Source organism: Canis lupus, chromosome 9, assembly GCF_003254725.2.
Source record: "Canis lupus dingo isolate Sandy chromosome 9, ASM325472v2, whole genome shotgun sequence".
In the NCBI taxonomy this organism is placed as follows: Eukaryota; Metazoa; Chordata; class Mammalia; order Carnivora; family Canidae; genus Canis; species Canis lupus.
The window spans coordinates 28,030,943-28,044,677 of NC_064251.1; the positions used below are offsets into that span (position 1 = coordinate 28,030,943).

The window sequence follows — 13,735 nt, forward strand, 5'->3', positions numbered from 1 at the left end:
AGGGCAATTACAGTAACTGTTAAAATAAAGAATACAAATACTTATATAGAAGAAGCTTTATAATATGGGATATGGAAGGAAATGGGGATATGTGTATGTTTGTGCTTTCATATTATATTAATAGAAAATAGTTGGGGCACCTCGGTGGCAGAGTCAGTTAAGCATCCAATTCTTAGTTTCGGCTCTGATAGTGATCTCAGGGTTGTGGGATTGACCCCCACGTGGACTCTGTACTCAGGATGGAGTCTGCTTAGGACTCTCTCTCCCTCTCCCCCTCCTGCTAGTGCGCACTCTCTCGCGTGCACGCGCGTTCTCTCTCTCTCTCTCATGTGTGTTCTCTCACTCAGCTCTGTCTAAAATAAATAAATAAATCTTTTTAAAAAATTTCCATAGGATTTCCAGTTAAACTTAGTGGACTAAACATAGTTATTTACCGCCCAATAGGACATAGGCAATAGAAAAAGAAATTACAGCAGATGAATTGTGAACAAAATTCTGTAAGATGGAATACAGGCAAACAAAACTGATCTGACAGACCAGAAAAGGCTGAAATGTCAGCACTGAGGTTGAGGGAGGAGCTCAGTATACTGCCAGAATCTCTGAAGGAGGAATTGAAGGAACCAGCAATCTATAGAGAGATGCATGCAGGGGTGCCTGGTGGCTCAGGAGGTTAAACATCTGCCTTTAAGCTCAGGTCATGATCCCAGAGTCCTAGAATCAAGCCCTGCATTGGGCTCTCTGCTCAGCAAGGGTATGCTTCTCCCTCTCCCTCTCCCTCTGTGCTCGCCACTCTCTCTCTCTCACTCAAGCAAATAAAATCTTAAAAATAAAGAAAAAAGAAAAAGAAAGATACATGTAAAGGGGAAACATAAAACAGAAGGTTAGGATGAAAAACAATAGAAAGACAGCACAAGAAGCAGTATGAGTGCGATCCAATCCTCCAGAACAGAGATCTCCCTCCCCACAGCATTGCTCCCTAAACAATGGAAGCCATGTTTAAGTGTTAAAAGCAGGAAACCAGAGTATCTGCATTACTTACCTAAGTACCAGCAAAACAGCCATGGAGCACCAAACTTTTAAAGAAGGCCTTTATTATAAAATAAAGAGTCTAAAAACAAATGGACTATAACAGAGGCACTCAGAGCAAAAGGAGACAATGCAAGCAGCAGAAGAAATTAAAAAAAAACACACAACTTTTTTTTTTTTCAGAATAAACATTGTGTACATAAAAAAAAATAGGATGTTATAAAGAGTAATTCTAAAAACTTTTAGGGGGAAAAGAAATCAACTATTCACTGAGTAACTTCTATGCACTTAGAAATACTAAGACTAGGGATCCCTGGGTGGCGCAGCGGTTTAGCGCCTGCCTTTGGCCCAGGGCGCGATCCTGGAGACCCGGGACTGAATCCCACATCGGGCTCCCGGTGCCTGGAGCCTGCTTCTCCCTCTGCCTGTGTCTCTGCCTCTCTCTCTCTCTCTCTGTGACTATCATAAAAAAAAAAAAAAGAAAGAAAGAAATACTAAGACTTTGTCTCTGCTTTTAGGTGGTGACTAGGCAGTGTTTGATAAATAAAGGTTTTTTAATAAGAAAAAAATACTTTTAGGGGAAAAGAAAAAAATCAATGAGGGCTGAAAGATAAAATTGAAGAAATCATCCCAAAATTAGAACAAAAACAGAAGGGGGAGGGTGGAATTATAAAGGTTAGTCCAGACTGCTCAAAATCCACCTAACAGATATTCCAGAAAGAGAGAGGAAGAGACAACAGTAAGGAGAAATAAGAAAATTCCTCAGAACTGGGAGATAATGAATTTCCAGATGAAAAGATTTACCATATACAAGAAGATACAAGGAAGATCCCTACGTCAAACACATGATGAATGTATTTTTAAAGCGGGGGAGGGCACATATCAGGGATAAAGTGAAGATCCTAAAAAGCTTCCAGAGAAAATAAACAAAAAAGCAAGAATCCAAATGGCCAACTCTTCAAACTCAACATGATTATGAACAATGTCTTCACAATTCTGAAGGAAAACTTTTGAAGATTTTCCAACCTAGAATTCTGTTAGCCAAACTATCAATCGTGTTTTCAAATGACATTTGTCATATTCAAGTTCTCCAAAAATTTACTTCCTGGGACAGCCCAGGTGGCCCAGCGGTTTAGCGCCACCTTCAGCCCGGGGCGTAATCCTAGAGACCCGGGATCAAGTCCCACGTCAGGCTCCCTGCATGGAGCCTGCTTCTCCCTCTGCCTGGGTCTCTGCCTCTCTGTCTCTCATGAATAAATATATAAAATCTTAAAAAAAATATTTTTTTTACTTTCCATGCAGCCTTTGCCCAGAAAGCTAGTAAGAATATTTTTGTCAAGGGGCAGATGGGTGGCTCAGTCAGTTGAGCATCCAACTCCTGATTTTGGCTCAGGTCATGATCTTCAGGTCATGAGATCAAGACCCACATCAGGCTCTGTGCTGGGCATGAAGTCTGCTTGAGATTCTTTCCCTCCCCCCCTCCCCCTGCTCACACGTGCTCTCTCTTAAATCAAGAAATCTTAAAAAAAAAAAAAAAGAAAAGAAAAGAAAAGAAAAAGGAATATGTTCTGTCAAAACAAAGGCATACATCAATAAACAAAGCACACCTAGGTAGTGCAGTCAGTTAAGCTTCGATCTTGGTTTTGGCTCACTGGCTCACGTTGTTATCTCAGGGTCCTGAGATCAAGCCCCATGCGGAGCTCTGTGCTCAGCACGGAGTCTGAGATTCTCTCTCCCTCTGTTTCTGCCCCTCCCTCTCTGCCCCTCCTGTACTCTCTCTCTAAAATAAACAAATCTTAGAAGGAAAAGAAAGAAGCAGCAGCAGCAAGATGCCCTCTGTTTCTGCCCCTCCCTCTCTGCCCCTCCTGTACTCTCTCTCTCTAAAATAAATAAACAAATCTTAGAAGGAAAAGAAAGAAGCAGCAGCAGCAAGATGATCTCGGATCCAGGAAACAGAAGATATGACAGAGGACAGAAGTGACAAGAATTCCCAGTATGAAAGTGAGGGCAAATGCCAGGACCAGAACCCATGAGAGCCTAGACTAGAGAATGGGAATAGAAGACGCCAGGAGACAGAGCGCCAGGAAACTGGCTTTATATTTGGCCATTTTGAAAGTGCTTATATTTATGATTCGCAAGGTATCTGTCCATGAACTTGCAATAGATATGTAGAAGCCTAAGCAAATAAAATGAAACAAAAATCTACCATGTTTTACTAATTCTAGAAAAGTAAAGTTGCAAAAGATAGGAAAAATAATCACAGTATATTCTGTGACTAAGCTATGATCAATATTTACTGTCATAATGATTTTAAAAATGAATGTTCATGTAACACAAACTGAGAATTATATTGAGAGGATAAAAGGAGGGATGGTGGTTTAAGGAACTATATCCTTGTCGTCTTCTACTATAAAGTCAACAGCCAGTATCACAACTTTTCTAAAACCAGGGTTCCTCATTTGATCCACAGAATACAGAAAATGATTTGAGGGACTATTTTCTCAATTCTAGAGGCACAGGAGTGTAGCTAATTCATTATATACAAGGATGCCTTAGGGCAGAACTTAATTTTCTCACAGAATCCCAGCTGAGAAACAGAAGAAGCAAGGAAAAGAGCATAAGGATGTGGTTTAGATACTTGAAGAAAAATAGCAGAAGAGAACGAAGATGTGACTGCTGCCGCCACCACATCCACAGTCATGCTGAAGCACGAGTTCTCTGTGGACACAACTTGTGAAAGCAGCTCTAAAGTGGTCCGCCAGGTGCTCAACAAGCTGGGAGGAGAGGAGTCTGACATTGACCTGCCCAACAAGAAGGTTTGCTTCAATTCTGAGCACAACATGGACACTCTGCTGGAGAACTTGGAGAAAACAGGATAGGCTGTTTCCTACCTCAGCCCCAAGTAGCAAGGGCCTGGAAACCTGGGCCCAGGATGGACCAAAGGGGGCAGGATGCTGATCTTTTCTTGCCTTCCAAACAGTCCTGGGGCCCAACAGTCCTGCTCAGCGATGGGGGTTCCTGCACAGACCTTTCTTTAGCCTGCTGACCCTCCCCAGCTTCCCTGCAATAGAGCTGAGCTGCTATTGTTGGGGCAAAAAAGAAAACAAAGAAGCGATAGACACTGACTATTGGGAATGGGAATGAAGGGTGGATAGGGTAAGAGACTACTACTGCCCTTCATATTTTGTATTATTCCCATTTGACCTTAATACTATATATGCATTAATTAGTCTGATAAAAATATACTTTTTAAAATTTTTAAAGAGGTTCAGAATGCAAACAGAAACTGCTAATCTCCTTAGGCTTAAGAGAGGACAGATAAAAAGCAAATTTCACTTTTTACATTCTGCATTGTTTACATTTTTTGTTTAAGAGAGCATCTGTGCGAGTGGTGGGGGGAAGAGATGGGGGAGAGAGAGAATCCCAAGTAGGCTCCATGCCCAGCGCAGAGACCACAGAGACCAAGGGGGGTTCAATCTCACAACCCTGATATCATGACCTGGGCTGAAATCAGGAGTCGGAAAATTAACTGACTGTGTCACCCAGGCATCCCTGCATTGTTTACATTTTTAAATAAATAATAAAGAAAAAAATGTTTTCATAGGACATGGCCTTCAACATCAGAGAGTCCTAGACCTAATGCCAGCTCCAATCGCTAACTTGGAAATCTTAGACAAATTACTACACATTTCTGAGCTTCCTTATCTGTACAATGGGGATGAAGACACTGACTTCATAAGGTTGTAATTCAACTTATATTAAACGATGATGACCATAGTACTATCTAACCTTTATTAAACTGGGCCCACTGCCAATAATTCAACATACATTGATTCATTTACTCACAATCATCTGAGGTATTATCATAATTCCCTCCTATGGAGGAGAATATATACCTCAGATTCAAATCCAAGGCAGTATTTGAACCCACATAGTCTTACCTTACGTTCATGCTTTTAACCATGACTGCAGTGGTAAGTGGTGTGTATTTTTATGGTCATTTATTTTTAAAGGACAAATGTAATGGAAGAAATTAAAAGGAAGGGAGTAGGTCCTGTGTAACATTCTTGAACATCTATATGCTTTAGATTACCTTGATTAAGATGATACATAACAATTCTCTTCCTGCCACTAAACAGCCTTCCCATGTAAAACGAGACTAATTTTTTCCAATAATGAGATCATTACACTTTGGGTTTTCTGTTGTTTTTTTTTTTGAGTAGGCTCCACATCCAAGATGGGGCTTGAACTCATAACCCTGAGATCAAGAGTCATATGCTCTACTGAGGCAGCCAGGCACCTGACATCATTACAGTTTTGAAGGGAGTATGTACACTTCTTCCTGATTTGGGGGAAAGAACAGTTTTCTCAAATTGTTACTTCTCATACTCCTGTTTCTATGTTTCCTCAAATTCCAGAAAGTACTGGTTATCCCTTGGGCTATTTTTTTCCCCTATCCTTCCATATGCTTCTAATCCCTGATGTAGCAAAGGAACATTTCATAAAACATTTAAACCAAGTATAATGTCTAGTTTCAAAAATGGAAACTGAAATATAGTACCAACATTTCCTCAGCAAAACATCTGAATGTCCTTCTCTCTGAGACCAGAGAACAATAGTATGCTTCTGAGAGAGGGGAAAGGAAGTATAAAATGCCTTACTTTGACACTAATAGTACCTTGAGCCTTTATATCCACTGAGATCTTTGTCCATATCCAACTCAGGAGTGGATTCAATGATTGCTTGAACTTCTGACTTCTCTTCATTTTCAGCAGAGCCTTAGGAAAAGGACAAGATTATATAAATAATGCATATATTACATACTGCCCCTAATAGGAGAAACCTATTGCTTCAGTGGTTATAAATACATCATTTGATCAGAAAAACATTTTAAGGAGTAGGTTCTAAGAATCATGAGGTTTAGACAAGTCATATATCAGATTAACAGTGACTATCAGAAACTGATAAATAACCAAAGTTTTTATTTGTATTTTTGGGGACACAGTCCATTGTATCCCAGGGCAGAACTTCCTGTTTGTTTGTTTTTACTAATTAAGGGGTGAAATACAGAGAAATTAAAGATGAAGACTATTCTGCCTTTTAGGCTCTCTAATCCTCCGGTTTCCCAAATCTGTTTCTCCAAAACTTTATTTGATCATCACTCTTTTTAAGCTTACCTACAATTGAGTACAATTTTATAAATCTAAAGCAGTAACATCCCTAAAATGAATCCTTTCATACCCACATGATCTTTACCAGAAAGAACTAGGGTCACTTACCTGTTGATACATTTCTAGTTTCTTGGGCTACCTGTACTTCAATATGCTTGCTTATCTCTGATTTATTTGGTGTATCTGCAACCTTCACAAATCCTTCATTATCTTCCTTTAAGGGAGTATCAGTAGGAATTGTGGCCACATCTGACGCAGCTGTTGATGCCGGAGTGGTAGCTTTAGATCCTCCTTGGCTAACATCAGAAAGTTCATCCTACAAATAAAAAGAATTCTTGGGGATGAGGTTTTGCTTGGGTGGCTCAGTTGGTTAAGCATTCAACTCTTAATCTCAGTTTAGGGTATTTTTAAAGATTTTATTTATTTATTCATTCATGAGAGACACACAGAGAGAGAGATGCAGAGACTAGGCAGAGGGAGAAGCAGGCTCCCTGTGGGGACCCCAATGCAGAATTCAATCCCAGGACCTTGGGATCATGACCTGAGCCAGAGGCAGACACTCAACCAATGAACTACCCAGATATCCCAATCTCAGTTTAGGTCTTGACCTCAGGATTGTGAGTTCAAGCCCTGTGTTAGGCTCCATGCCTAACAAAAGAATTATGGGAAAAATCTTTAAATGATTAATTCATTTTAAATCATTTTCTTAAATGAGTTAAAAAACTTGCAGAGAGAAAGTTCTATTAAAAACAGTAATAGGGGGCAGCCCCGGTAGTGCAGTGGTTTAGTGCCGCCTGCAGCCCAGGGTGTGATCCTGAGGACCTGGGATCGAGTTCCACGTCGGGCTCCCTGCATGGAGCCTGTTTCTCTCTCTGCCTGTGTTTCTACTTCTCTCTCTGTGTGTCTCTATGAATAAATAAAATCTTAAAAAAAACAACAACAACAGTAATAGGGGCACCTGGGTGGCTTAGTTGGTTAATCATCTGCCTTCAGCTCAGGTCCATGATCTCAGGGTCCTGGGATAGAGCATCGAGTGGAGTCAGGCTCCCTGCTCAGTGGAGAGTCTACTTTGCCCTCTCCTTCTGCCCCTCCCCCATTCGTGTTTTTGTTCTCTGTCAAATAAATAAATAAAATTAAAAAAAAAAAAACAAAACACAAACAGCAGTGGAATAACAAGATTCTGAATCTCAGAGGAGATTCAGAGTTTTGTACACCGTATTCTTAAAATATCCTGCATCCAAATAACCCGAAATACTAAAGGGGCAGATTTTAAGTCCAACTCCAAACTTTAGGCAGTGAGACCAAGTAATCTGCATTTTAAAAAAGCAATCCAGGTGATTTATATACTCATTAAAACTTGATAATTACTATTTTAGGGTCCACAAATAGTCATGATGTCCGGATTGAATTTTATGCAAAAATGTGTAGAATGCATTTTTCTGGGGGGAAAAAACAACTTTTATCAGGTTTCAAAGGGTTTTGTGGCCTCAAGATAATTAAAAACAGTTCTCCAAAAGTTGAATCTTTGTGTGGCACACCTGAAACTAATGTAACATTGTGTGTTGATTTAAAAAAAAAAAAAAGTGGGCAGCCCGGTGGCTCAGCGGTTTAATGCTGCTTTCGGCCCGGGGTATGATCCTGGAGACCCGGGATCGAGTCCCACATCAGGCTCCCTGCATGGAGCCTGCTTCTCCCTCTGCCTGTGTCTCTGCCTCTCTCTGTGTGTCTTTCATGAATAAATAAATAAAATATTTTTTTAAGTGGGGGAAGGGATTTAAAAAAAAAACAATACAAAACAAAAAAGAGGGCAGCCCGAGTGGCTCAGCGGTTTAGCACCACCTTCGGCCCAGGGCATGATCCTGGAGACCCGGGATCGAGTCCCATGTTAGGCTCCCTGCATGGAGCCTGCTTCTCCCTCTGCCTGTGTCTCTGCCTCTCTCTCTCTCTCTCTCAATCTGTGTCTCTCATGAATAAATAAATAAAATCTTTAAAAAAGGCGGGGGTGGGGGAGCAAGTGGTAGGCTCAATTGGTGGAGCATGTGACTCTTGATCTCAGGGTCCTGAGATCAGGCCCACGTTAGGCATAGGGCCTACTTAAAAACAAAAAAAACAAAAACAAAAAAACAGCACACAGTTCTCTAATGGCTACCAATAACGAGGCAGTTCTTTTACAGCAAAGTACCCAGGTCTTTAAAAAAAAGAGAGCCTAAAATGCACGGGTAACGCAATCAGTTAAGAGTCCAACTCTTGGTTTTGGCTCAGGTCATGGTCTCAGGGTCATGAGATCTGGTCCCCAGGTAGGGCTCCATGCTGAGCATTTTGTCTGCTTGGGATTCTCTCTCTCCCTCTTCCTCTGCCCCTCTCCAGGCTCTCTTTTTCTCAAATAAATAAAATCTTTACAAAAAAAAAAAATAAATAAAAGAAAGAAAGAAAAAGAGACTTGACAAAAGTTTACAATAAATAGTAGTAGTAGTAGGAAGAATAATAATAATTAGGGTAAATATAGTGAATTTATCATTCACCAAATGCCTGACCTTGGGTCAGTTATGTATTCTTTCTAAATCTATGTTTTCTCATTTGTAAAATAGAAATAATGGTACTTAATTCATAGATTATAAATTATTCTACATAAAGACGTAGCAAAATGTTCACATATACTCAGTGTTTAAAAAGTTAGTAATTATTATATAGCAAATATGACAATACATTATGTATAACTGAGAATTCTGAAATGTATGCTTTTGGTCTAAAGCAAAAAAGAATATATGTCTATATTAAGTTAAGTCTTAGCTTTAATATAGACATATAGCTTAATATTAAGTCAACTTAATATGTCTACATTAAGTTATGCTATGGTGGGGGTGTTTTTTTTTTTTTTTTTTGGTGGGGTGATTTTTAGTGACTTTAATTTCCCTTTTTAAAATTTTATCTGGGATCCCTGGGTGGCGCAGCGGTTTGGCGCCTGCCTTTGGCCCAGGGCGCGATCCTGGAGACCCGGGATCGAATCCCACGTCGGGCTCCCGGTGCATGGAGCCTGCTTCTCCCTCTGCCTATGTCTCTGCCTCTCTCTCTTTCTCTCTCTGTGACTATCATAAATAAATAAAAATTAAAAAAAATAAAATTTTATCTTTTTTTAACTTTTAAAAGTTATAAAAATAACTATAAAATAATGAAACAGACTCCAAGCCATTAAAAAAAAAAAAAACAGTAACAACAATACTATACCAATCAAAATTACATATATACTCTAAGCTTTATATTACACTATCTGAGAGATTTAGGTCATTTTAGGTGCTGAGAAGTCAAGAGTGTTCAATTTAAAATTTAAATTTAAAATTCTGTTCAAGTACAAGAAAGCATTTTTGGCATATAGTCAGCTACCTATGCTATGGTGGAAAGCAATTACAGTGAAAGCAACCACACTCAGAGAACTTTATGACCGAAACTCTTAGCTTTATAATATTAAAACATTTTCATCTCCATTATCTTCTCCTAAAAATAATTTACTATCACGAATTTTGATGTAGCAAAAATTTCAGTACCAAGAGTGGGTGAATTAGAACCAATCACCAAAAGAAAACATAGGGTTATGTAAATTATATTTGCTGGGGCAAATCAGGAGTTCTTTATCCAGAAGAGATGGTATATGTATACAATGGAATATTATTCAGCCATAAAAAAGAATGAAAACTTGCCATTTGCAACAACAAGGACGGTGCTAAAGAATGTTTCACTAAATGAAATAAGATGGTTGAGAGAAAGACAAATACCATGATTTCACTCATATGTGGAATTTAAGAAACAAAACAGATGAAGGAAGAAAAAAAAGTGAGAGAGAGGAAGACAGATAGAAAAAAAAAAAGAAAAACACCTAGAAACAGCCTCTTAACTATACAGAACAAACAAATAGTTACCAAAGGGGAGGTGTGCAGAAGGATGGGTGAAATTAGACGAAGGAGATTAAAGGGTACATTTATCAAGACGCCTGCGTAGTTCAGCTTGGGGCGTGATCCAGGGTCCAGGGATGGAGTCCTGCATCAGGCTCCCTGTGAGGAGCCTGCTTCTCCCTCTCCCTGTGTCTCTGCCTCTGTGTGTGTGTCTCTCATGAATAAACAAATAAAATTTAAAAAATAAATAAAGGGTACATTTTTCTTGATGAGCACTGAATAATATAAGGAAGTGCTGAATCCCTATGTTGCACCTCTAAAACGGATACAACACTATATGCTTACTTAAAAAAAAAAAACAAAAAACCTTCTTTATCTCTTCAATGGTGTCCCACTCACCACTCTTCATCCCTATCCCAGACTCTGAGGTTTTTCTTTTTCCTGTTTTTTGTTTATTTGTAAATGATGAGAAATGCAGAATGTCACAGCTTGTGAATGCCATACCAGCATGAGTTACGCATTTAAAAATCTGAGTATCGGGACACCTGAGTGGCTCAGTGGTTGGGCATCTGCCTTCAGCTCAGGGCGTGATTCCAGAGACCCAGGATCAAGTCCCACATTGGGCTCCCTGCATGGGGCCTGCTTCTCCCTCTGCCTGTGTCTCTGCCTCTCTCTCTCTCTGTCTCTCATGAAAAAATAAATAAAATCTTAAAAAAAAAATAAAAATAAAAATCTGAGTATCCTGGCTGATGGGCTTGAGCTCTAACACATGGTTAAAACCCAAATGTCTGCTGAAGACCTTCATCCTAGAAAAGCTTTGCTATTCTCAATTTCTTTCTTTTTTTTTTTTTTTTTGCTATTCTCAATTTCTGAGTTTATATTGGACTTGAATAATAACTGGTCAGCCACCAATTATTTTATTTCTTATCATTAAGAAACACATAATCACAGCAGGTAATGATCCATTTACCAAAAATAAATGTCCCCTGCGATTTTGAATCTATCGAAGGAAAAATAAAACAGTATACACATGTTAGATATGATACTTATTTAAAAGGATTTTCAGTGACATGGGAAAATGCTTATATGTTAAACTGGAAAAATAAATTGCATATATATTTTAAATAAAGTGTATACATAACATCATTTGTAACAGCAAAAAACTGCAAACAACTTAAATGCTTCAAAATAAGAGATTAAGCAAACTATACTATATCCATATAAGAGAACATTATTCAGCAATTAAAAACTGTATTGTAGGGCAGCGCAGGCGGCACAGCGATTTAGTGCCACCTGCAGCCCAGGGTGTGATCCTGGAGACCCCGGATCGAGTCCCATGTCAGGCTCCCTGCGTGAAGCCTGCTTCTCCCTCTGCCTGTGTCTCTGCCTCTCTCTCTCTCTCTCTGTCGCTCATGAATAAATAAATAAAATCTTAAAAAAAAAAAAAAACTGTGTTGTAGAAGGGTATTTACTGAAATGGAAGATATTCAAAATAGTTTGCAAAGAGACTGGGATTAAAACAAATCAGTACAGTATGAGCAATTAAAAAAAAATTGCTCAGTGATTCTTACAGTGGTTGCCACTGAGTAGATGGATAACAAGTGATTTTTTACTTTTCCTGTGCCTTTGTTGGCATAATTATATATACATATAGAAGTAGAAAAAATCAGAAAAATCAGAATATAAATCTATACATGAAGTATGGTCTCTAAAAAATGTTTTAGCTGGGATCCCTGGGTGGCGCAGTGGTTTAGCACCTGCCTTTGGCCCAGGGCGTGATCCTGGAGACCCGGGATCAAATCCCACGTCAGGTTCCCGGTGCATGGAGCCTGCTTCTCCCTCTGCCTATGTCTCTGCCTCTCTCTCTCTCTGTGACTATCATAAATAAATGAAAAAAAAATGTTTTAGCTTATATAAAGTGGCTATAGATAACAGGTAAAAATTCTTTCCTGCTTATTAATACTTGTGCGTTTCCAAATTTTTAAACAATAGGCACGTGTTACTATTATAAGGAAAAAAGTAAATTAAGTTAGAAATAAATTTGAATTAGTATAGCTAGATGAAATTATCTTTCACTTAGAAAGTTTTGAGAAAACCACTGATACTATTAATATATAGGGAGCTACCCATTCATTAGTGTCTGTGTTTAAGACAACTGATTACCTGTCACCTGAAGTACAACACTAAATATGCTGATAAAACATGCTGTATTGGATAGCCAATTATTCTGTGCATCTCAAATACAGGCTGATTTCTAGTGGGAAGGAAGACAAACCAAAGAAATAGCTCAATTCTCTATCACTTCCTCCCCTCTTAAAACTAAAGGACAAAATTGCTATTTTCCTGAGCTGTTGATTGATGTCTAATAAGAAAGATCTGATAAAACTTACATAAGCCAAGCCAATTAGCTTGTTTGGAGTTAAAAAAAACTGATGGTCACATTTGTGGAACCAAAGAGACCCATACTGAAGACAACTAGAGGATGCCCTGAGTTCCCCTCTCTTAAGTCCTTGTTTTGATGTGTACTCTATTAAAAAACCGTAAGTGGCAAGGGGCACCTGGGTGACTCAGTCAGTTGAGCGTCCAGCTCTTCATTTTGGCTCAGCTCATGGTGTCAGGGTGTGGGACCAGCAGGTGTCCAGCTCTGTGCTCAGCGGGGAGTCTGCTTCTCTCTTTCTATCTCTCCCTCCCAACCTTACTCTCTCTCTCTCCTTCTGCCCCTCCATTTGCTCAAGTGTGCTCAAATAAATAAATCTTAAAAACTAAATAAAAAATGAAAGTGGCCACTTGATTAATTCATATTTATGCTTATCACATACATGAATTCCCACTATTTATTTTATTTTTAGTAGGTGCTATGCCCAATGTGGGGCTTAAACTCACAACCATGAAATCAAGAGCATCATATTCTACTGACTGAGCCAGCCAGGCACCTCAAATTCCCACTTTTTAAAGGTTTAAAATATAAAATACATTTAAGGTTCCTGATAAGCACTTAAAACTCATCAAGACTGTGGATTCAGAAAGCCCTAGGAAAAAAATCAAGTTCATCTATACTGAAAAAAATGACATGACTTTGAAGCTATTTGAAAAATAATTTGAGGTCCATTTTTTTTTTTTTCTTAAAATAAGCTTTATGCCCAATGTAAGGCTTGAACTCATGACCTTGAGATCAAGTCCCATGCTACACCAACTGAGTCAGCCAGCTGTCCTTTGAGGTCAATCTTGTACTTGTCATTTGTCTCTCAAATAAAAGTAGAAAAATGATTTCCTCTTCCTCCTAATCACCCTATCCCCAATGCCTAGTTACTTTTACCTTAAAAAAAAAATTACTTAGCAATTAAAGAGTTCATAACATAAGCAGTTTGGCAAAAGCCCTCCTCCCCAAATTCTTGTGGATCTGGGAGTATAAAATAAAGTAAGCATGAGAGCTGAACCTAAACTAGGAAAAGGACTCTGCCATCTTCTCAAGGTTTGGGGCTACAAGGAAGTGGTAAATTAGGATCTGCTTAGAAGAAAATGTTTTAAATTTGTCATGGACTATCCAAGTAACATGAGATTTATTTATCTATAACTTCCCTTTTATAGTTTTACCATATAAAAATATTTTACACTCATTAAAATAGCTCACTGTGTGGGCTGTACTTCTGG

General features: G+C 38.8%; 2 protein-coding genes across 14 annotated transcripts in view; one reads left to right on the forward strand and one right to left on the reverse strand.

The window, feature by feature from the left end:
- SPAG9 (sperm associated antigen 9) overlaps window positions 1-13,735 on the reverse strand; it is a 145,979-nt gene that overhangs the window by 46,843 nt on the left and 85,401 nt on the right. For all 13 annotated transcript variants that reach the window (XM_025440309.3, XM_025440308.3, XM_025440306.3 and 10 more), the window contains 2 exons: window positions 6,306-6,513; window positions 5,705-5,804 (listed from right to left, as the gene is read on the reverse strand). In XM_025440309.3, the coding sequence (XP_025296094.1) occupies window positions 5,705-5,804; window positions 6,306-6,513 (308 nt within the window). The remainder of the gene's footprint in view (window positions 1-5,704; window positions 5,805-6,305; window positions 6,514-13,735) is intronic.
- Window positions 3,726-3,905, forward strand: LOC118355682 (copper transport protein ATOX1-like). Its single transcript, XM_035720635.2, has one exon. It carries the CDS (start codon window positions 3,726-3,728, stop codon window positions 3,903-3,905), a length of 180 nt encoding a protein of 59 aa, XP_035576528.2.

What these genes read in the sequence shown, in the direction of transcription:
- LOC118355682 (XM_035720635.2), top strand. Translation starts at nt 3,726, where the DNA reads ATGCTGAAGCACGAGTTCTCTGTGGACACAACTTGTGAAAGCAGCTCT.